The 21,934-nt window shown below is 46.0% G+C and overlaps 1 protein-coding gene across 4 annotated transcripts in view; it reads right to left on the bottom strand.

Moving 5' to 3' along the window:
• FOXN1 (forkhead box N1) overlaps positions 1–21,934 on the bottom strand; it is an 81,154-nt gene that overhangs the window by 7,327 nt on the left and 51,893 nt on the right. For all 4 annotated transcript variants that reach the window (XM_075904430.2, XM_075904433.2, XM_025188646.3 and 1 more), the window contains one exon: positions 194–401. In XM_075904430.2, coding sequence (XP_075760545.2) covers positions 194–401 — 208 coding nt within the window. The remainder of the gene's footprint in view (positions 1–193; positions 402–21,934) is intronic.

The following is a 21,934-nucleotide window of genomic DNA, read 5'->3' as shown; positions in this document are numbered from 1 at the left end:
AGCTCTTACTCTAGTCCTAATCATACGTTTTTGTGCTGCCAACCATTGAATAAGCAAGAAGCCTTGGACAGGCATTGCGTCCCTTCGCAGCACTCAAATCCTCCTCTATTGCTTGATTCTCAAAATATTTACACTCCCTGATGCTAAGGATTCTGTGGATCACTGAGAACTAATGCACTAGCATATTACTAACCTGGTTTTGCCATACTTTTCCTCACAGCAACTGGATCTTTCCGCTTCCATTTCTGAAGCTCTTCCTGCATCTTATCAATTTTGGCTGGATTCAGTGCCCACAAACAACCTTTCCGAGAAGAGCCACCTGACTTGTTTTCAACTTTCTCAAAGCATTTGTTCAAGGATAAGTTATGGCGAACAGAGTTCTTCCAACCATCTGGTGCTGTCTGGAAAAATAAATGTAAACTAAAAAGTGAACTTGAAGATAGATTCCCAAATATATCTCTACTATCTAGCATTGTGTATTGTTAATGAAGGGAAAGAGCTAAAGTGGCAGGAAAGAGAGGTTGCCCAAAGAAATTAGAGCTGGAAAAAGCACTTAATTCAGATCTATTTTTTTTTTTGCCAAAGGGCTCTTCTCAAGGTTGTTTCCAGCCATGCATTTGCCTGTTCTTTGACCAGTTCAGTTTTTAAGGATCCCAACAATGATTCTTTCATCACTTCCATTAAGAATATGTTCCACAATGGTGTGTAGAACTCACTACCAGGAACATTTTTCTGATAGAGACTTTTCAACAGTAGGAAATTATGACGACTCATTCCCATTCTCAAGCTGATTTTTAGGAAGAGTAGTTACATGATAATATCCAGAGGGGAAACAGAACCTCTCTCTTTTCTCAAAAGACCTTACTTTTAGGAGCACAACGTCCTTTACTCATTCGAGGGATGCTCAATGGTACTTACCAGAGTACTGATTCATAGAGAACAGTGATGTTCCAAAGATCACTAAAATCAATGGAAAAACCTCCATAGATTTCAGTGGGATTTCAGTTAGGCCCATAATCACTACTGTCACTTCCTGTAGCACCTTCAGTACTTCCTTTCCTTCTTCAAGTGCTTGCTTATGTCCAATGGAAGGCTTTTCCTCTAGCACAGGGGTGGGCTGGAACTTGACTTCATTCACAAGTTTTATTCTTGTGCAAACAGTATGAACTGGGATATCAGCTGGCTCCAATATTCTTTCACATCTTAATGACTTAACCAACCAACCAGCAAAGGTGCTCATGGTTCTTATCAGCCTCTTATAACTATTTGAACTATCTACTCACTAGCTTCAGGGGTTAGCCGAATTAGTCTGTACAGGATACACTTAAAAAACAACAAATAGGGTTACCAGATGGTTTCAAAAAAATACCAGACGCACTTGATCTCAGATGGGGGGGGGAGGACCAACTGGGAGGGAAGTGGGGCTGGCCGGAAGGAGGTCGGGGGGAGATCAGGGGTGGGGTGGGGGAGGACCAGCTGGTGGCAAGCAGGGCTGGCCGGAAGGGAGTTGGGAGGTGTGGGGCTGGCCAGGGGAGATCAGGGAGGGAACCAGTTGGTGGGAAGCAGGGCTGGCCGGGAGCAGATTGGGGGGATATGCAGACCCAAAATGAATAGGGGAGAAGGGAAATGAAGGAAGGAAAAAAGGAGGGGGCCGGAAATAAGGAACAGAGGGTATGAGAATATCAAAGGGAAAAACAAGAAGGCAGAGCTGGCAATCTGTAAGCACCTGAAGATTGGATAGTTAAAAGGAAGCAGATAAGGATCAAAGGGTTGCAATAGATAGGGAGGGGACTAACTGCAAGAATCTGCAGAGACAAAGGCCTGTTTGCACCTTCCTTGAATGTTAGATTAATGTCCTGCCCCCCCTTTTTTCCTTCCCCCCTCCTTTCTCCCCTATTTATTTTGGGTCTGCACATCCTAAATTCAAAATTCCGGTCATCTGAAGAAGTGGGCTGTGCCCACAAGAGCTCATGATCCCATCTACATGTTTTGTTAGTCTAGAAAGTGCTACCAGACCATTGGTTGTTTTTTAAGTTTATCTACTCTCTTTTTTGTCTTCCTCCTCTCCTTTTTCTTCTCTTTTTTTCTTCTCTCTCTCCCCTTCCCCCCCCCCCTTCCCTTATTTATTCTTGGATTTGGACTTCTAACACTCCTGTCGTTGGAAGAAGTGGGCTGTGCCCACAAGAGCTCATGATATCATCCACATGTTTTATTAGTCTATAAGGTGTTTAAGTTTTTCTTCAATTAGTTATTGTAACTAGTTGTAAATAATTACTCATTAGTGTTAATTAGTTGATTAGTACGGAGCTGGGGCATCTTCCCTGGTTCTCTTTGCCCTGATTGGGGACCCTCAGTCCCAGGGCTTGACACCTATGCCCATGGTGATCCACAGGGGAGAGTCCTCAGGTGGATGGGTGCAAGACTTGCTAGGGCTTAAAGCCAAGAACAAAGAAGTAGAGAGACTGTCCCTGGAAACTCCTAATAGAATCTGTGCTTCATCTGGAGCTGGCACCTGCAGTCACAGTGTACAGCACATCCGAATTAGTGCAGGAGCCCTCTGCACTGAAGGAGGACTTTGGTAAGGAGCATTGACACTGCTCTCCAGCCCTGAAGCCCAGCTCCACCTAGTGGCACTGTTCAAAATTGCCGGGGCTGCATAGGAAGAAGGCAGTGGACAAGGGCCACTTGCTGGCATGGAACATTGGTGAGGTGCATCCTGTGTTGGGACACACCAAATCTGGCCTTCAAGTCCCACAAACATTGACTCTGGCCAGGAGAGGAGGCTTCTAGCCAGCTTTCTATTCATCTTACTGTCCATTTATCCAATCCACATTCCCTTAACTTGCTGGCTAGAATATTGTGGGAGACCATATCAAAAGCCTTGCTAAAGTCAAGGTATATCACATGCACTGACTTCCCCATGTCCACAGAGCCAGTTACCTCATCATAGAAACTAATCAGATTGGTCAGGCACGACTTGTCCTTTGTGAATCCATGCTGACTATTCCTAATCACTTTCCTTTCTTCCAAGTGCCTCAAAATAGATTCCTTAAAGATCCCTTCCATGATTTTTCCAGGAACCGAGGGAAGACTGACCGGCCTATAGTTCCCTGGATTGTCCTTCTTCCCTTTTTTAAAGATGGGCACTACATTTGCCTTTTTCCAGTCATCCAGGATTTCTCCCGATCTCCACGATTTTTCAAAGATAATGGCCAAAGGCTCCGCAATGACATTTGCCAACTCCCTCAGAACCCTCGGATGCATTAAGTCCGGACCCATGGAACTGTGTACGTTTAGCTTTTCTAAATAGTTCCTAACCTGTTCTTTACCCACCGGGGGCTGTCCATCTTCATCCCATCTTGCGTCACTTAGCGCGTTAATCCAGGAGCCGACCTTGTCCATGAATACAGAGGCAAAGAAAGCATTGAGTACTTCAGCTTTCCCACATCATCTGTCACTAGGTTACCTCCTTCATCCAGTAGGGGCCCCACACGCTCTCTGATCATCTTCTTTTTGTTAACATGCCTTTAGAAACGTTTCTTGTTATCCTTCACATCCTTAGCCAGTCGCAATTCCAACTGCGCTTTCACCTTCCTGATAACCCCCCGGCATTCTCGAGCTAGACATTTAAACCCTCCCTGGTCATTTGTCCAAGTTTCCACTTTTTGTAAGCTTCCTTTTTGTGCTTAAGTTCACCAAGGATTTCCCCTGTAAGCCAATCCGGGCTCCTACCACGTTTGCCTCTCTTGCTATGCATCGGGATGGTTTCTTTCTGTGCCTTCAATAAGGCTTCTTTAAAATACTGCCAGCTGTCCTGGACTCCTTTCCCCTTCATGTTAGCATCCCAGGGGATTCTGCCCATCAGATCTCTGAGGGAGTCAAAATCTGCTTTTCTGAAGTCCAAGGTGTGTATTTTACTACTCTCTTTTCTTCCTTTGGTCAGAATCCTGAAATCTACCATCTCATGATCACTGCTTCCCAGGTTGTCACCCACCTCCGCTTCCCTTATTAGTTCCTCCCTGTCTGTGAGCAGAAGGTCAAGCTGTGCATGGCCCCTGGTCGGATCCTTCAGCACTTGTACCAAGAAGTTATCCCCAACATTCTCCAAAAACTTCCTGGATTGCCTGTGTACTGCCGTATTGTTTTCCCAACAGATGTCTGGGTGATTAAAGTCCCCCACGAGAACCAGGGCCTGCAATCTGGAAGCTTCTCTCGGTTGTCCAAAGAAAGCCTCATCTACCTCATCCACCTTATTTGGTGGCTTGTAGTAGACACCAACCACAACATCACTGCTGTTGTTTGCACCTCTAAACTTAACCCACAGACCCTCAACAGGTTTTTCTCCCTCTTTATTCTGGAGTTCAGAGCAATCATAGTGCTCTCTTACGTATAGTGCAACTCCGCCTCCTTTTCTCCCCTGCGTGTTCTTCCTGAACAGTCTATACCCTTCCATGACAGAGCTCCAGTCATGCGAGTCATCCCAAATCTCTGTTATCCCAATTAAATCATATTTCTTGGACTGGGCCAGGGCCTCCAGTTCTCCCTGTTTGTTGCCCAGGTTTCTTGCATTAGTGTACAAACGCCTCAGATAACCAGTTGATCGCCCTATCTTTTCCATTTAAATCAGGGGTCCTCCTTTCTTGCTCGTTCCTCTTTGCATTTCTTCCTGGTATCCAACTTTTCCACTCCCCTCAGGGTTTTGGTCACCATCCCCCCACAAACCTAGTTTAAAGCCCTCCTCACTAGGTTTGCAAGCCTGCCCGCAAAGATGCTCCTTCCTCTCTTGGTTAGGTGGATCCCATCTCTTCCTAACAATCCTTGTGCCCGGAACAGAGTCCCATGGTCGAAGAAACCAAAGCCCTCTCTGCGACACCACCTGCGCAACCACGCATTTACTTCCTCAATTCGACGATCCCTGCTCAGTCTTTTCCCTTCAACAGGGAGGATGGACGAGAACACCACTTGCACTCTGAATTCTTGGATCCTTCTTCCCAGCGCTACATAATTTGCAGTAACCCGCTCAAAGTCATTCTTGGCTGTATCCTTAGTTCCCACATGGAGTAGCAGGAAGGGGTAGTGATCCGAAGGTCTGATCAGTGTGGTAAACCTCTCAGTCACATCCTGAATTTGAGCTCCCAGTAAGCAGCACACCTCTTGAGATTCCTGGTCCAGACAGCAGATGGATGGCTCAGTCCTTCTTAAGAGGAGTCCCCGACTACCACCACCCATTGTCTTCTTTTGGGGGTAGTGGTCATGGAACACCCATCCCTAGGACTACACATCCCATGCCTTCCAGTAGATGGTGTTCCCTTGCGGTTTCTTCCTTGTGAGGTCTCATCCAAAGCATTCACTACTGCAGAGCCTGTGAAGAGAGCCTGAAAGCGATTACTTACCTCTATAGCATCGGGGGATTCCCGTGCTGGCCTTTTTCCCCTTCTAAAAGTTACATGCTGCCAATTCTCTTCCTGGTCCCGTACTGCCCTCTCTGGTTCTTCGGCCTGCCGTGCTTGCAGGATTAAACGCTGCCTTCTATCGAGGAAGTCTTCATCCTCTCTGATCGAGCGTAGGGTCGACACTTGGGCCGCCAGTCCTCTAATTTTTTCTTCCAAAATGGCGACCAGCTTGCACTTAATGCAGATGAAATCTGTTCTTTCTTCCGGGAGGAAGACAAACATGGCACACGCTGTACAGGTAACAGCAGCAGACCTATCACCATCCATCCCTGCTGTCCTGGAGAAAGGATTTTAAAAGAAAAGCAAGAGAACCTCCTGCCCTTCCCAACTCCTTCTCTAAACACCCTGTTAGCACTCACATGTTCACAGGCTCCTTGGTTGCTTGCTCACTGCTTTATCAAGCCCTGCCCCCTACCAAGGCTCAGCCAATCAGCAGAGGCTTCTACAATTCAAACTTTAATTAAAAGCCAACAGTTTCCACCTGCCATTCACAGCACACACTCCACGAAGGAGAGGGTGAGGGAAAAGGGGAATGAAGGAAAAAAAAAAGCAGCCTCACTCACAAACACAGGGGAAAAAACAAACAAACAAACAAAAAACACCACACACCAATCCTCACTCTCAAACCCAAGCTCAACACACAGCAAGAAAGCCCCAAACACAATACACACTTCCCGCAAGAGTCCTGTATCTGCTTCTCCTCTACCTTGATGGGTCATTGCTCATCCTTGCCAGCTCCCGATTTGCCAGCTCCCTATTCACCAATCAGTGGCACCACCTGGTTCTGCTCTGCCTTGGTTCACATCTGAATACTCCTCAGAGTCAGAGATGGAAACCTACACCTCCGCGTGGAGCCAGTACTCTTGTAGATCCTGGCATCACTTGCAAAGCAATGCAACTCAACCATTGTCGATGGTGTCAGGGGCTGGTATAGTGGCCCTTCTGAGCCCCATGGACCTACCATCAGGCCCAGAGGCCTGGCATGAGATTGACTTTGGTGACCCTGGACGCTGTTGGATCTCGTCAGCCACATTGGGCTCAAGGAATCCAAGAGTGAGGGTTGTGTCCTGACAGGAAAACCTGGAGTAATCCAACTCAGAAACGGGAGCTGTTGTTGCCCTGCCCTCAGTGCAAAGAAAGACACCTGTAAGCCGATTAACCTGAAACTGCCCCACTGATCACCAGGGAAACAGAAGGGCAAGAGGACCCAATCTCTCCTCACGTGTCTTCCTCCTTCTCACCCAATGAAGCAGTAGCAGGGATGACTACCTCTCCCCTGTAATGGACACCAGGACCATATGTACATCTTCCGAAGGTGGTTCTTTCCTCTCTTGGACCTATTTGCAACACTGAGTAACAAAAAGTACCAGCAGTTCTCTTTTATGAACCACAATCCAGGTTTCATCGCAGACTCACTTCAACTATCATAGGCAAGTCACCTGCACTATGCATTTCTGCCCTTCCCTCACATACACCAGCGTCTTCCTCAGTGTCTGCCTGGACAGGGCCTCATTGATCCTCATAGTACTGGTGTGGCCCTGCCAGCAATGATTCACCATGCTGGACCTATCAGTGGACATGCCTGTAACCCTTCCCCTCTTCCCAGACCTCATCACACAAGACCACAGCCGGTTACATCTCAGCCTGGAATTCTTCCACCTCACATGGAATTAAACCATGGTTAAACCAATCTGAACTTCAATGCTTGGACTCAGTTTGGGAGGTCCTTCTAGTCAAGCAACTTACTTCACCAAGTGGAAGCAGTTCTTGAGTCGGTCTTCAGGAGAGGCAGACTCTTCTTCCTTGACCACAATGTAGTCCTCACCAGGGTTATTAGCCCCCCTTAAGCCCATGGTGACATATTCCTTGCTCTACCTGTCTTGGAAGATAGCTTCCCTTGTGGTCATCATCTCAGCTAGAAGGGTCTCCAAACTCAAAGTGCAGACATCTGCGCTCTTATATTGTTGCAGCTAGTCTCTATAAAATACAAGACTTGCACTCTGCACTTCTCCCTAAGACAGTCTCTCTCTTCTACATAAATCAGGAAATTTTCCTACTTGTGTTTTTTCCCTAAACTGCATGCCAGTATCAGGACACAGGCTTCATTCCTTGGACATGAAATGCATCCTGGATTTCTATATCAAGTGCACAGAGCCCTTTCGGGAGTCCCCACAGATCTTCATCACTGTCACAGAGAGGACAAAAGGGCTTCCCATCTCCTCCTAACACATAAGCTATGACCTTTGACGATGCCTCAAATGTCATCTGCTGCTTTCCTGGCTCAAGTGCCATTCAGGATTTATGCAGGACAGCCACATGGTCCTCCAGTCATACCTTTACCTTGAATTACGTAATTTCTCAATAACCCAGAGATGGATGACACAGTGTTTGGCAGGGCAGTGCTGTAAACTGTAACCAGATGAACACCACTCCTCTTCCAAGAGTATAGCTTGGGAGTCACCTAACTGGAATGGACATGAGCAAGCACTTGAAGAAGGAAAAAAGGGTTACTGATCTCTCATAATTGTGTTGCTCATGTTCATTCCAATTCCTGTCCACCTCCTCTCTGTATTCTGGCAAGAAGGAACTGAGCAGTCAGCAGGAATTCATATATATCACCATAGAGGTACCCTTCTTGGGGGCTCCATAGCTGATCTCTAAAAGGTACCGCTAGAGTGCGGGTAGGCAGAAGGGCCTCCGTGGGCTGGATCCGGCCCACCTAGAAAGTTGATCTGGCCCATGGAGGCCCTGCCACTACCCCCGCTCCCAGATCAATCAGGACCTGGGGGCAGAGGGAAGTGCACAAAGTCTCCTCATGCCCTGCTAGGAGTGCATGGGGCTTATAATGCCGCACGCTCCTGGCAGGGTGAGAGGAGACTTTGTATGTTCTCCCTGCCCCCAAGTCCTGATTGGCCTGGGGGCAGTGAGGTCTCCTCCCACCCTGTGAGGGGCTCAGCACTTAGTCAACCACCAACTGCTGCTGAGCTGGCTGTTGACTCTAACCACAGCACTTCCTTGCAGGGAGGGGGCAGGGAGCGAGAGACTTCACGTGCTCCCTCTCCCCAGATCCTGACTGACCTGGGGGACAAAGTCTCCTCCCACTGCCAGGGGCATGGGTACCTAGTGGGAACCGCCAGCTGTTCTGAACAGCTGGCGGTTCTCTCTGGGGGGCGGGGGGAGCAAAGACTTTGTGTGCTCCCCCCCAGACCAATAAGGATCTGTGGGTGGGAAAGCACAGAAGTATCTTGTCCCCACCCCTTCTGGGGTGTCCCGGGGCCACTTTAAACATTTCTGAATTGGCCTCCCGTGAAAAATTATTGCCCTCTCCTATGCTGGAGGAAAACCCTTCTGACAGTCATGCACCCGACATGCACTCACTAAATGGAATGGACACAAACAACACATATCGAAAAACAAGAGTCATAAGAAGTAGGTAACTGTTTCTTATTTGCTGTCCTAATACTGATCAGCTCTCATTTGAGATTTGCAAGTTCATAGCTCAAGACAGTAAGGCTGCAGGTCAGATCAAAAGGCTGAGACCTGAATAAAACCATGACTTTTCACATGGCCAGACCTAGTGCTGACAAATAAGTTTACCCTTCATTTTTAAAAAATATTTTGAAGTGCTTTTGAAATCATCTTTAGGTAGATATTTTGGCTGACAATAGTTATTTCTTCCTTATAGATACAAGGACAATATGTCAGTGGTTAGCAGTGATGGAAAAGGAAGTTTATGGGACAGTCATCAACTTCCAACTAGCAAGTTTTGTACAGGTGTAGTGACTGGATCATTCAATAGTGATTTCACAAAAAATTAAAAGAACTAATTATACAAAGAAGGTTCATCATTAGTTCACTTCAGGACATCTAGAAAAAAATCAAGATAATAGCGGAATAGCTACACATTACTTGGAATTCATCTGAATTTCACAACAGACATCAAATAGGACTTAGCATGTTACCATGGGTGAATTTTGTGTGGCTAGCAAATTGTGTAACTATTAGGCTGAGTCAGAAGTCTTCCAGATGAAACAAAACAGTTTGCACATCTGACTACAGTCTCTCTCTCTCTTTTTTTTTAACCTTTATTTTTAAGCCACTTGTTGAAATTGGGAGTTTCTTAGCTTGAGCAACACATATAATTGCTTCAATAAAATAACACCCCCCTCCATTTTTATTCAAGCACTCTCTGATCTGTGAGATAACATTGTTCCCTCCATGCCCTGAGGGAAAATTCTACACTTACAAAGAGTCAGAGAGAGGAGAATTAAAATATCTCTTGTAGAAGCAATTGTATAGGACTAGAAACGCAAAACAAGAAAAAACCTTTCTATTTGTCACTGATTTTACATACAGGTATAATTTTACATACTCGATTTCTTTTCATCACTCTCTATTTAGGACTGATGTTTGAAAAAAGAAGTGGAGTTATCTTACATTTCAGGCCAGAGTTTTTCATGATGAAGATTTAATCATCCCAGCAGTCAAGTTTTGTTTTGTCTTTGTTACTTGATACTAACTGTGAAAAAGTGTTGTTTTAGGGGTGTTGTTCCATATTTTGATGAGGGGTAGACACAGTGAAACTCTGGGATGCATCCTTTACTGAGAGAGCTTTAATTGATCATTGATCTGGACCATGGTTATTAGAACTAATTAACACTTATCATTTAGTCTCTAAAAGTTTTGCTTTTGTTTGTTAGTTTTTAATACAGCACTGTTTTCTGTTTGTTATTTAAAATCTGTATATAATCCTTCCATTAAGCATCATAGAACACTTAGAACTGGAAGGGACCTCAAGAAGTCATTGAGTCCAGACCCCTGCCCTTATGGCAGGACCCAGTACCATCTAGACCAGGGCTACTCAACTTCGGAAGCCCCGGGGGCCACAATGATCCTCACGGCACATGCCACGGGCCACAATTTGAGTTTCGTTGCCTATATATACAAATATATATTCAAATATATGCAAATAGCTTCTTTCACACTGAAAGGCATGAATACAAAGATTAAGGCAAGATTACACAATACACAGGCCCCATTTAGATCAGTTCTGCTGATATTAATAAAATGCAATATTTACCGATTTCCACCCATATCACAGCACTTTTAATGAGCAATGACAGTCCAGGAATTTAACTACTAAAACTCATATCAACAGAAGATCATTATATTGACTCCTCTTTTGTTTTGGCTCCCACCCGGGGGCCACGTGTTGAGTCTCATGTAAACCAAAACTGTGCTGTGGGCTGCAAACAAATGGGGTGCAGGCCGCATGTGGCCCACAGGCTGCGTGTTGAGTAGCCCTAATCTAGACCATCCCTGATAGATGTCTGTCTAACCTGCTCTTAAATATCTCCACAGATGGAGATTCCACAACCTCCCTAGGCAACTTATTCCAATGTTTAACCACCCTGACAATTAGGAAGTTTTTCGTAACATCCAACCTAAAACTCCCTTGCTGCAGTTTAAGCCCATTGCTTCTTGCTCTATCCTTAGAGGCCAAGGAAAACAAATTTTCTCCCTTCTCATTGTGACACCCTTTTAGATACCTGAAAACTGCTATCATGTCCCCTCTCAGTCTTCTCCTTTCCAGACTAAACAAGCCCAATTCTTTTAGTCTTCCCTCATAGCTCATGTTCTTTAGACCTTTAATCATTCTTGTGGCTCTTCTCTGGACCTTCTCCGATTTTTCCACATCTTTCTTGAAATGTGGTGCCCAGAAGTGGACACAATAATCCAACTGAAGCCTAATCAGCACATAGTAGAGCGGAAGAATGACTTCTCGTGTCTTGCTGACAGCATTCCTGTTAATGCATCCCAGAACAATGTTTGCTTTTTTTGCAACAGTGTAACACTGTTGACTCATAGTTAGCTTGTGGTACTCTATGACCCCTAGATCTCTTTCTGCAGTACTCCTTCCTAGACAGTTGCTTCCCACTCTGTATGTGTGGGGCTGATTGTTCTTTCCTAAGTGGAGCACTTTGCATTTGTCCTTATTATACTTCATCCTGTTAACCTCAGACCATTTATCCAGTTTGTCCAGATCATTTTGAATTATGACCCTATCCTCCAAAGCAGTTGCAACCTCTCCCAGCTTGGTATCATCTGCAAACGTAATAAGCATACTCTCTATGCCAATATCTAAATCGTTGATGAAGATATTGAACAGAACCGGTCCCAAACCAGACCCTTGTGGAATCCCACTTGTTATGCCCTTCCAACACGATTGTGAACTGTTAACCATTCTCAGAGAGTAGTTATTATCTAGCCAGTTATGCACCCACCTTATAGTAGCCCCATCTAAGTTGTATTTGCCTAGTTTATTGATAAGAAGATCACGCGAGACCATATCAAATGCCTTACTACAGTCTAGATATACTATGTCCACTACTTCTCCCTTATCCACAAGACTTGTTATCCTATCAGAGAAAGCTATCAGATTGGTTTGACATGATTTGTTCTTTACAAATCCATGCTGGCTGTTACTTTTCACCTTATTATGTTCCTGGTGTTTGCAGATGAATTCCTTAATTACTTGCTCCATTATCTTTCCTGGCACAGAAGTTAAACTGACTGGTCTGTAGTTTCCTGGGTTGTTCTTATTTCCGTTTTTATAGGTGGGCACTATATTTGCCCTTTTCCAATCTTCTGGAATCTTTCCCGTCTTCCATTATTTTTCAAAGATGCTAGCTAAAGGCTCAGATACCTCCTCTATCAGCTCCTTGAGTATTCTAGGACACATTTCATCAGGCTCTAGTGACTTGCAGATACCTAACTTTTCTAAGTCATTTTTAACTTGTTCTTTTTTTATTTTATCTTCTAAACCTACCCCATTCCCACTAGTATTCACTATGTTAGGCATTCCTTCATCAGATTTCTCAGTGAAGACCGAAACAAAGAAGTCATTGAGTATCTCTGCCATTTCCAAGTTTTCTGTTAATTTTTCTCCCTTCTCACTGAGGAGTTGGCCTACCCTGTCCTTAGTCTTCCTCTTGCTTCTAGTATATTTATAGAAAGTGTTCTTGTTTCCCTTCATCTGTAGCTAGTTTGAACTTGTTTTATGCCTTTGCCTTTCTAATTTTGCCCCTGCATACCTGTATTGTTTGCTTATATTCATCCTTTGTAATTTATCCTAATTTCTACTTTTTATTACTCCATTTTGATTTTTTAGATCATGCAAGATCTCCTGGTTAAGCCCCAAAGTGGTCTTTTGCCATACTTTCTATCTTTCCTATGCAGCAGAATAGCTTGCTTTTGGGCCCTTAATAATATCTCTTTGAAAAACTGCCAACACTCTTCTGTTGTTTTCTCCCTTAGTCTTGCTTTCCATGGGACCTTACCTACCTGCTCTCTGAGCTTACCAAAATCTGCCACCTTGAAATCCATTGTCTCTATTTTGCTGTTCTCCTTTCTACCATTCTTTGGAATCATGAACTCTATGATTTCATGATCATTTTCACCCAAACTGCCTTCCACTTTCAAATTCTCAACCAGTTCCTCCCTATTTGTTAAAATCTAATGTAGAACAGCTTCCCCACAGTAGCTTTTTCAACCTTCTGAAATAAAATGTTGTCTTCAATGCAGTCCAAGAACTTATTGGATAATCTGTGCTCTGCTGTGTTAGTTTCCCAAGATATGCCTGGATAGTTGAAATTCCCCACCACCACCAAATTCTGCACTTTGGATGATTTTGTTAGTTGTTTAAAAACCTTCATCCACCTCTTCTACCTGGGTAGGTGGTCTCTAGTAGACCCCCCTAGCATGACATCACCCTCATTTTTTACCCTTTTTAACTTAACCCAGAGACTGTCAACACATCTGTCTGCTACATCCATCTATAACTCAGTCCAAGTGTATACATTTTTAGTATATAAGTGTGATATAATGTTGGTACCTTGCTGGTCGCTAGGCTTGGGCTGTGGGTGACCCCCACTGGCTGCTGTCTGTACCACAGCCCAGCAGAGTAGCTGATGGGTCAGGCAGGCAGCCTAAGCAAGGGGCTGGGATTTAGGGGCCCAGTCTCCCGCATCCCAAGGGGGCCTGAGGCATCCTAGGCCTGCCCTGTAACCAGATTACATCTGTGCTGGGCTGTATCCTGGAGAAGCAATAAACTCCCTCTGTTCTACTGGCTGGTGGAGTCTGTTCGTGCCATTACGGGGATGCAGGAGGCAGGGTAACCCTGACGCGCCGTCACAATAAGGTAACACCTCCTCCCTTCTTTCCCTGCCTATCCTTTCTGAGCAAGCTATACCCTTCTATACCAATATTCCAACCGTATATTATCCCACCAAGTCTCTGTGATACCAGCGATGTGTTTATTTATTAGCACTTCAAGTTCTTCCTGCTTATTCCCCATCCTTCTTGCATATGTATATAAGCATCTAAAATACTGATTTGATCTTGCCTTCCAGTTCTGTCTTGTCTCTCCTTTTTGTCTGCTATTATAGCCCCTGCTCCCTCCCATTTCCAACCCTCTTGATCAGCTCAGTGTCACACCTTGCAGTATCATTAGTGCCCACATGGATGAGTAGCATGGGGCAGTTGTCAGAGGGCCGGATAATCCTCGACAATGCTTCTGTAACGTCTTGGATATGGGCCCCTAGCAGGCAACACCTCCTGAGATGACATGTCAGGACGACTCTCAAAAGAGAGTCTCTGATCACTGCTGCCCTACATTTCCTCCTCACAGTGTGGCAGCAGACCTCCCAGCTTTGGGGGTACAAGGCTTCTCATCCTCAGCTGTAGGGGGTGATTCCTTATCTCCTGCATCAAGAAGAGCGTAACGATTTCCCAGTACCACAGTGGGAGGGTTGGGAGCAGGGGGTGGAGCACGGCCTGCTGCCAGAAGTGACCAGCTGCCAGTGTCCCCCCTGAGCCATCTCCTTCACCAGTGGTGCGTCAGCCGTCCTGTGTACTGGGAAAGCTCCCTCAGCTGTCTTCACATGAACACTGTCCAGGAATTGCTCATGGATTCAGATGCTCCTCAGCCCAGCCACCTCCTCCTGTTGCTGTCCCACCTGCTTCCTGAGAGATTCCACCAGCAGGCACCTTTCACACTGGATGGTCCCCCCAGCTTGGATTTCAGTAAGTGGGAATTGTAAGCCACAGTTCCTGCAAAACCACACCAGGGTCTGGGTAGAGGCATCCATGGTCAGGTGGTCAGTAGCAAGGGAACATAGTGAGTCACCAGTATTGACCAACTGTTTTCTAAAACGGTAGTATTTCTTTGTATGGGCCATTAGCATCAAAAGTCTCCTAAGTCAATCTCTGATAAGTTATTTTCCCACTCTTTGCTTGGTAGGTATTGCATGTATAATGCTATTTGCTTTTTTTATGGCTCAGGGGTCAAAGCCTATCTTAGCTTATTGCCAGTTGGACATAATCTAAAAAAGGTGCTCAGTGCTTAACGGTGAAACTCAATCTGAGAAACTAGCTGTATGATGCTATGTGTAACCATTAACTCCACTGCCCAGACTTCTTCCTCTGTCACTAGAACCAATAAAAAGTAAAGTCTGTGCAGCTTCATATATGTCTGTCAACTAGCAGCCTGAACAATCCTTTCTCCAAAAGGTCTGAGTTTGTACAGAGGAAGCAAGAAACTGATGCTGAAAACAGGCTTTGCACTCAACCTATTATAAAGGACAATTATTACTATTATTAAAGCTGGTGGACATGAAACCATTTTATGTGCAAGAACTATGGATGACTTTTTTCATTGTCACATCCTCTGAATATCAAAGTTTGAAAATGAAACCCTTGATTCATGTACAGAATGTATTCTATATAAAGTTACTTAGGGTAAGTTGAGAGCTTTATGTACAAGACAATGAAGGAGTATAAGTAAAAAAACACCTTTCTTTGCCTCCATTTTTAACCTCTCTTTAAAACTTTTTAATACAAATTAAGTTCCCACTAGATTCTCAAATATGGATTCTTTCACATAAAAAGACGTCCTGCTTAACTGGTAGGTTTTGTGACATTTGCCTAGTTTAAAGATGGCTGGCAAAAGAGTTATTAAAAATTGGGCACATGCCCATTTATTCTTTATGGTATGTGACAGTGTGTATCTACCCCACACTAAGGGTCAGGGAGTTGCCCTGGCTCAGCTGGCCAAAAAGGTCCCACCCCCACAGCCCTGCTGGGCATGCTCCCAGGGGAGCCAGGGTATAAGAGCCAAGGGAGCCACTCAGTGGAGGCTGGCTGCTGGAGGGGAAGGAGCTCAGGCTTGTGCTTCTGAACAGCCGCTCCAGGAGCAGCTGCCCCAGCCTGGGAGGCGCTGAGTGACGCCCTGAGAGCAGAGCAGAGCAGCGCCGGGACGGTAGGCAGGGGTCCAGGGCAGGGGATTGTCCCCCAGGAGGTCCACGTGCTTCGGCTGGCATCCCCGCCGAGCAGGCAGTGAAACCTGCCATTGCCAGTGGGGCCCTGGGCTAGGACCGGCTGGAGCGGGAGGGCCTGGGCCCCCGGTACCCTGCTTCCTAGCAGCTTGGGAGGCTTCCCTGTGGACTGGGCCTGTGAGAGGCGCGTGTGTTTGGGACTAGGCCTGCAGGGCTGTATATCCCCTAGTACAGGGGACTGGGCTTTGGACTAGGCCTGCAGGGCTGTATATCCCCTAGTAGAGGGGACTGGGCTTTGGACTAGGCCTGCAGGGCTGTATATCCCCTAGTAGAGGGGACTGGGCTTTGGACTAGGCCTGCAGGGCCGTATATCCCCTAGTAGAGGGGACTGGGCTTTGGACTAGGCCTGCAGGGCCGTATATCCCCTGATAGAGGGGACTGGGCTTTGGACTAGGCCTGCAGGGCCGTATATCCCCTGATAGAGGGGACTGTGCTTTGGACTAGGCCTGCAGGGCCGTATATCCCCTGACAGAGGGGTCTGGGCTTTGGACTAGGCCTGCAGGGCCGTATATCCCCTGATAGAGGAGACTGGGCTTTGGACTAGGCCTGCAGGGCCGTATATCCCCTGATAGAGGGGACTGGGCTTTGGACTAGGCCTGCAGGGCCGTATATCCCCTGATAGAAGGGACTGGGCTTTGGACTAGGCCTGCAGGGCCGTATATCCCCTGATAGAGGGGGCTGCGCTTTGAACTAGGCCAGAAGGCTGAATAGACCCTGATAGAGGGACACTAGCTACAAGACAGGCTGACCCTGCAAGAAGGAAACCGTCACCCAGACTTTGGGGACTTCTAGACCGTCTAGGGGGCCTGCTCCTGACATGGTGTATAATGAAGACCTGAAAGATTGGGGGTGAAGGTTGTTTGGTTTTAATTCTGCTTGTATCAGGAATCTAAAATTTGGTTTTCCTTAACTTTGTTTGAGGACAAGTCTGTGGTGTAAGGATTATTTGCGTATCCTTGACCTCTTAATTTAATTGGCAAGTGTGTTGGATCTTCAACAAGGGCTTATTTTATTTAAAATATTAATTAGTGACAGACTATACTCGAACATAAGCCCGTTCATTTATAAGACACCCCTCTCTCCCCCAAATTTACAGAGGGGCGGGTCAGGTCCCAGACCGCTGTGACTCTGCTTTCTAAATGTAGTAAGAGCTGCCAGGCTCTCACTACACTTAAAAGGCAGAGCGGCAGTGGCATGAGCTGGGACACAACAATCCTGGCTCTCACTGGGTCCCAAACACTGCTGCTCTGCTTTTTAAATGTAGTAAGAGCAGGCAGCTCTTGGCGTGAGCTCTGGGTCCCCTACTGCCGCTCTGCCTTTTTAGAACCTGTTCATAAGCTAACCTCCACTCTTCACAGTGGGATTATTTTCCAAAAAATGTTGGCTTATTAACATGTGTATACAGCAGATGCAACAACAAAAAACCATGTTAACTGATCTGACAAAACTTTTGTCTCTTTCTTTCAAAGCTCAGCTTTTACTGTCTTGGCACATGGGGAATCACCATTTTATTCATTAATTGTCAGATTATGCTGGGTGAGTGAGAACTTTATTTATAATGTATGAGCCCAATTTTTCTGTTTTCTTATTTTTTTATTTACCATAAAGCAGCAAATAAGGGCAGGAGCCCAATTTTGTTCCCTTTTTGCAGGTCATTTTTTAAGTTGATCCCAACTAATTCCAATTCTAAATAATAAAGCTGTTCCCCTTACATCCAATGTATATTTAATAGTGAATGATATAGATTTTTTTAAAAAGCAGAATGTGCGATTTTATTTCTAGCCCTATAAATGAAAGATTATGTCTGCCCTGCCCCTTCCTAGTAAGGGTAATTAGTGTTTCTGCTCAGTAGTAGAGAAAGTGGGGAGTGGCATATACTTCTGGGAGGTTTTCAGAAAGGGTGGGGCATGCACTCTGAAATAGTTGTAGGGAAATCTAAAACAAAAAAGTGTTACTAAGAGGACTGATTCTGGAGACTTGTGCCAGGTGGGAAATTGATCCTGACAACAAGATCTCAAATATATTTGGCAGAGAAAATCCAACTGTTTACCCAGCTCAGTTGTATTAATACTTTTCTTGTCCACTATTAGTGAGCTTTGGTGACCAAAGCTGCTGTTTTACAGTTGAACCCTGGTAACTAGCACACAGAGCAATATGGTGGGAGGAGGTGTGGAAGAGAGGGGAAATGCCTTGTGTTATGGTCCCATCAGACCAGAAACTTTTCTAACCTCTTAGACCACTGGCAGTATTTATATACAGGCAGTCCCCGAGTTACGCAGATCCGACTTATGTCGGATCCGCAGTTACGAACAGGGCTTTTCTCGCCCCGGAGGACGGGAGCGGCGGGACGCCCAGATGTGCCGCGGTCCTGCCGCCCGCATCCTCCGGGGCGAGAAAAGCTGCTCTGCGTCTCCCTGGTCTGCTGGGGGGGGAGGGGGAGGGAGGAGTCCCCCCCCCCCCCCCAGCAGACCAGGGAGACGCGGAGCAAAGCCGCGGAGGATGCAGGTGGGACTGCAGCGCGTCTTGGCGGTCCCACCACCCACGTCTCCCTGGTCTGCTGGGGAGGGGGGTGCAGCTAATGCGCCCCCCCCCCCCAGCAGATCAGGCTTTTCTTGCCGACGATGCCTGGGGCAGAGCAGCTGGGGCGCTGCCAGGTAAGTCCCCGCAGCTCCGCTCCTCGGTGCTGCGGGGACCAACCCAGCAGCACCCCAGCTGCTCTGCCCCAGGCGTCCCCAAGTCAGCCGCTGCTGAAACTGACCAGCGGCTGACTACAGGAAGCCCGAGGCAGAGTTGCTCTGCCCTGGGCTTCCTGGAATCAGCCGCTGATCAGTTTCAGCAGCGGCTGACTTGGGGACACCTGGGGTAGAGCAGCTGGGGTGCTGCCGGGTTGGTCCCCGCAGCGCTGAGGTGTGGCGCTGCGGGGACCTACCCGGCAGCGCCCCAGCTGCTCTGTCCCAGGCATCCACATTCAGCCGCTGTTGAAACTGATCAGCGGCTGATTCCAGGAAGCCCAGGGCAGAGCAACTCTGCCTCGGGCTTCCTGTAGTCAGCCACTGGTCAGTTTCAGCAGCGGCTGAATCTGGATGCCAGTTCCAACTTACATACAAATTCAACTTAAGAACAAACCTACAGTCCCTATCTTGTACGTAACCCAGGGACTGCCTGTATACACAACCTAGTGTTACTGTGCACATACCCATTCAGCCTGATAAAACAGCAACAGGCAAAGAGTTTTATAATTTTGAAAAACCCTTTTCTCTTTAAATCTGGTTCTCAAGAGAAGGGAGGAGTACTTCAAAGCACAATTCCACTTCAGCTGAGTGGATTTTTTAGGACTTAGCAGTTGGATTGCTGGGTTTCAACTAGAAATGAGGCTGTTGCATCACAGAAATTGCATTTGCAATGGTGGTGAGTAGAAGTTAATTGCCTGGGCTTGTGTCATCTAATGTCTTCCAGTGAGATCAATGTGCATTTGTACTCTGTGGTTTCTCCCCAGTTGGAACTGCTTTCCCACCCTTTGGCTCCATAGTCTAGTAACTACTGAGTGATCTTGGATAGTTTTGTTTTTTCTATTTTTGTCCGACTTGTGAGGATAAAACACAAAGGGAACTACTGCACAGGAATCTTGATGAAGACTTCCAAAGGGAGCAGGCAGTGACCTATTTTATGGTGGATGATTCTTATTTTATTTATAAATTAGATGGAGGGCTTAATTGCCCAAAAGTAAGACACAGTTGTTTTGTTTTCTATGTTCATTTTAAGGATGTTTGGGATGACAGTAGTTTAATTTACTATAAAACTACTGCGCAAAAAGATTCTTCTTGCTATATGTGATTGTCCCCATGGTACTCTTTATCATTCTGTTTCTAAACCTTGGGTTGCACAGAGAAGAATCTCATTCTCATTGTGATATAAGTGTGGTGAGGAGGACACAAGGATGAGAGAGAACTGCTCACTGTTGAGGGAGTTGACATTTTGTGGAGTCATGAATTGGGGCGGGGGGTGTTAGATGAGGTTTCAGAAGTGGCACCTTCTCTCTGACTTGTTTCAGAGGAGGAGCTGTGAGAGTCTGTTTCAGCAAAATGAAAAGGAGTCCTGTGGCCCCTAAAGACTAACACATTTATTTGGGCAAAAGCTTTTGTGGGCTGGAACCTACTTCATCAGCATCTGGAGTCCAGCCCACAAAAGCTTATGCCCAAATAAATGTGTGGAGCTACAGGACTCCTCGTTTTTTCTGACTGTTACTCAAGTGGGGAACAGGTGCCCAAAGACTGTATTGGAATATATGCAGAAAAATGTGCGAGGGAAGACTGGCTGTTGCCCTGCCATTGTACACTCAAGGAGCAGGAGCAGGAACTTAGCGGTGCAAGGTTCTCTTCCCTGTAAGAATTCAGTTTATTTGTTAGAAATAGCAGCAATGGGTCTGGAGCAGCTTCTTTCATTAATCTGGTGGGAAGCAGCAGGCAGTGTCCCTTCAGTAACGCTCTAGTGCAGGGATGGGCAAGATACAGGCCGCAGGTCAGATACGGCTCCTAAGCCCTTTGATCTGGCCTGCGGCCCGCTCTGCTGCGCCCCCACCCCCAGGCCAATTGGGGTGTGCGCCAGCTGTTCGTAACGACTGGTGGTTCCCTCTGGGCACTGTGCACCCAGGGCGAGGGGAGAGACCTGAGGGGGGATATGATAGAGGTCTATAAAATCATGAGTGGTGTGGAGAGGGCTGATAAAGAAAAGTTATTTATTAGTTCCCATAATAGAAGAACTAGAGGACACCAAATGAAATTAATGGGTAGCAGGTTTAAAACTAATAAAAGAAAGTTCTTCTTCACACAGCGTGTTGTCAACCTGTGGAACTCCTTGCCAGAGGAGGCGGTGAAGGCTAGGACTATAATAGAGTTTAAAGAGAAGCTGGATAAATTCATGGAGGTTAGGTCCATAAAAGGCTGTTAGCCTGGGGATAAAATGGTGTCCTTGGCCTCTGCCTGTCAGAGGCTGGAGAGGGATGGCAGGAGACAAATCGCTTGATCATTGTCTTCGGTCCACCCTCTCTGGGGCACCTGGTGCTGGCCACTGTCGGCAGACAGGATACTGGGCTAGATGGACCTTTGGTCTGACCCAGTACGGCCGTTCTTATGTTCTTATGTTCTTATGCATGGTCTGCTGCTCCATGAGGGAGTGTGCAAATTCTCCTCCCACCCATGCAGTGCCCAGAGGGAACTGGCACTTCTGCACTTGACCGTGCCCCTTCCAGGCCAGCCTGCAACCACTACCAACATTAGTGAAGTGGCCCCCTACTAAATTATTGCCCACCCCTTCTCTAGTGACTAAATGCATGTGTTTATAAAATGCATATTTTGTTATATTAATAACTGAGCTTTGGTTTGAAATTTATTAAATTTATCATTCAAAAAAATGCTCCTCAAAGATGCAATACTTAGTTTTAGATCTCATAATTTGTGCATTGCACCATTAGGCATGATCTAAGAAGGGGAGCAATTCATGTACCCACTGTTAAAAATAAGGGGAAGTCTTTTTATTAGAGAACAAATGGAAGGATCTGAATTAATCCTTTTGGATTAATAATTTGAAGCAGCAAATTTTATCTAACTTCTAAATTCCTTGTGATTTGCCTTAAGCAAAACTTTTCCAGGTCATTGCTATTTTGTTTTATTTCCCACCATGTGCTTTTGGGTTCCTTATGATATAACTGTATAAAATAAGAGTGCCTATTCTATTCAACTATATACTAAAGATGCTGATTATGAGGATTGAGGATCTTTTGTTGTGGACTAGAGTGGTAACACTGGCATATTTAATCAATGAAGATCAAAGAGTTTTGTGTTTCTTTCAGCCTCCTTGCCCCTGGACAGTAGTACAGGAACACTAATCGCTAGAGGAACCCATATTCTAAGAGTACAGGTTGATCTAAAAGGGGGAAGGGTGTCTCTTGAGAGAGAGGAAATATCTTTCTCCTTTGATTTTCTGCCTTCCGTCCCTTCTATTGTGACTTCATGCCTCTTCACCTTTTTGGGTTCTGTAGGCATCATCCATCCTCACTACAAATGTCCAAAATCTTCTTGTGCTTAATCA

This window comes from Pelodiscus sinensis, chromosome 21 (genome assembly GCF_052426305.1).
Source record: "Pelodiscus sinensis isolate ZL-2025 chromosome 21, ASM5242630v1, whole genome shotgun sequence".
NCBI lineage: Eukaryota > Metazoa > Chordata > Testudines > Trionychidae > Pelodiscus > Pelodiscus sinensis.
This window is presented reverse-complemented; position numbering and strand designations above follow the sequence as displayed.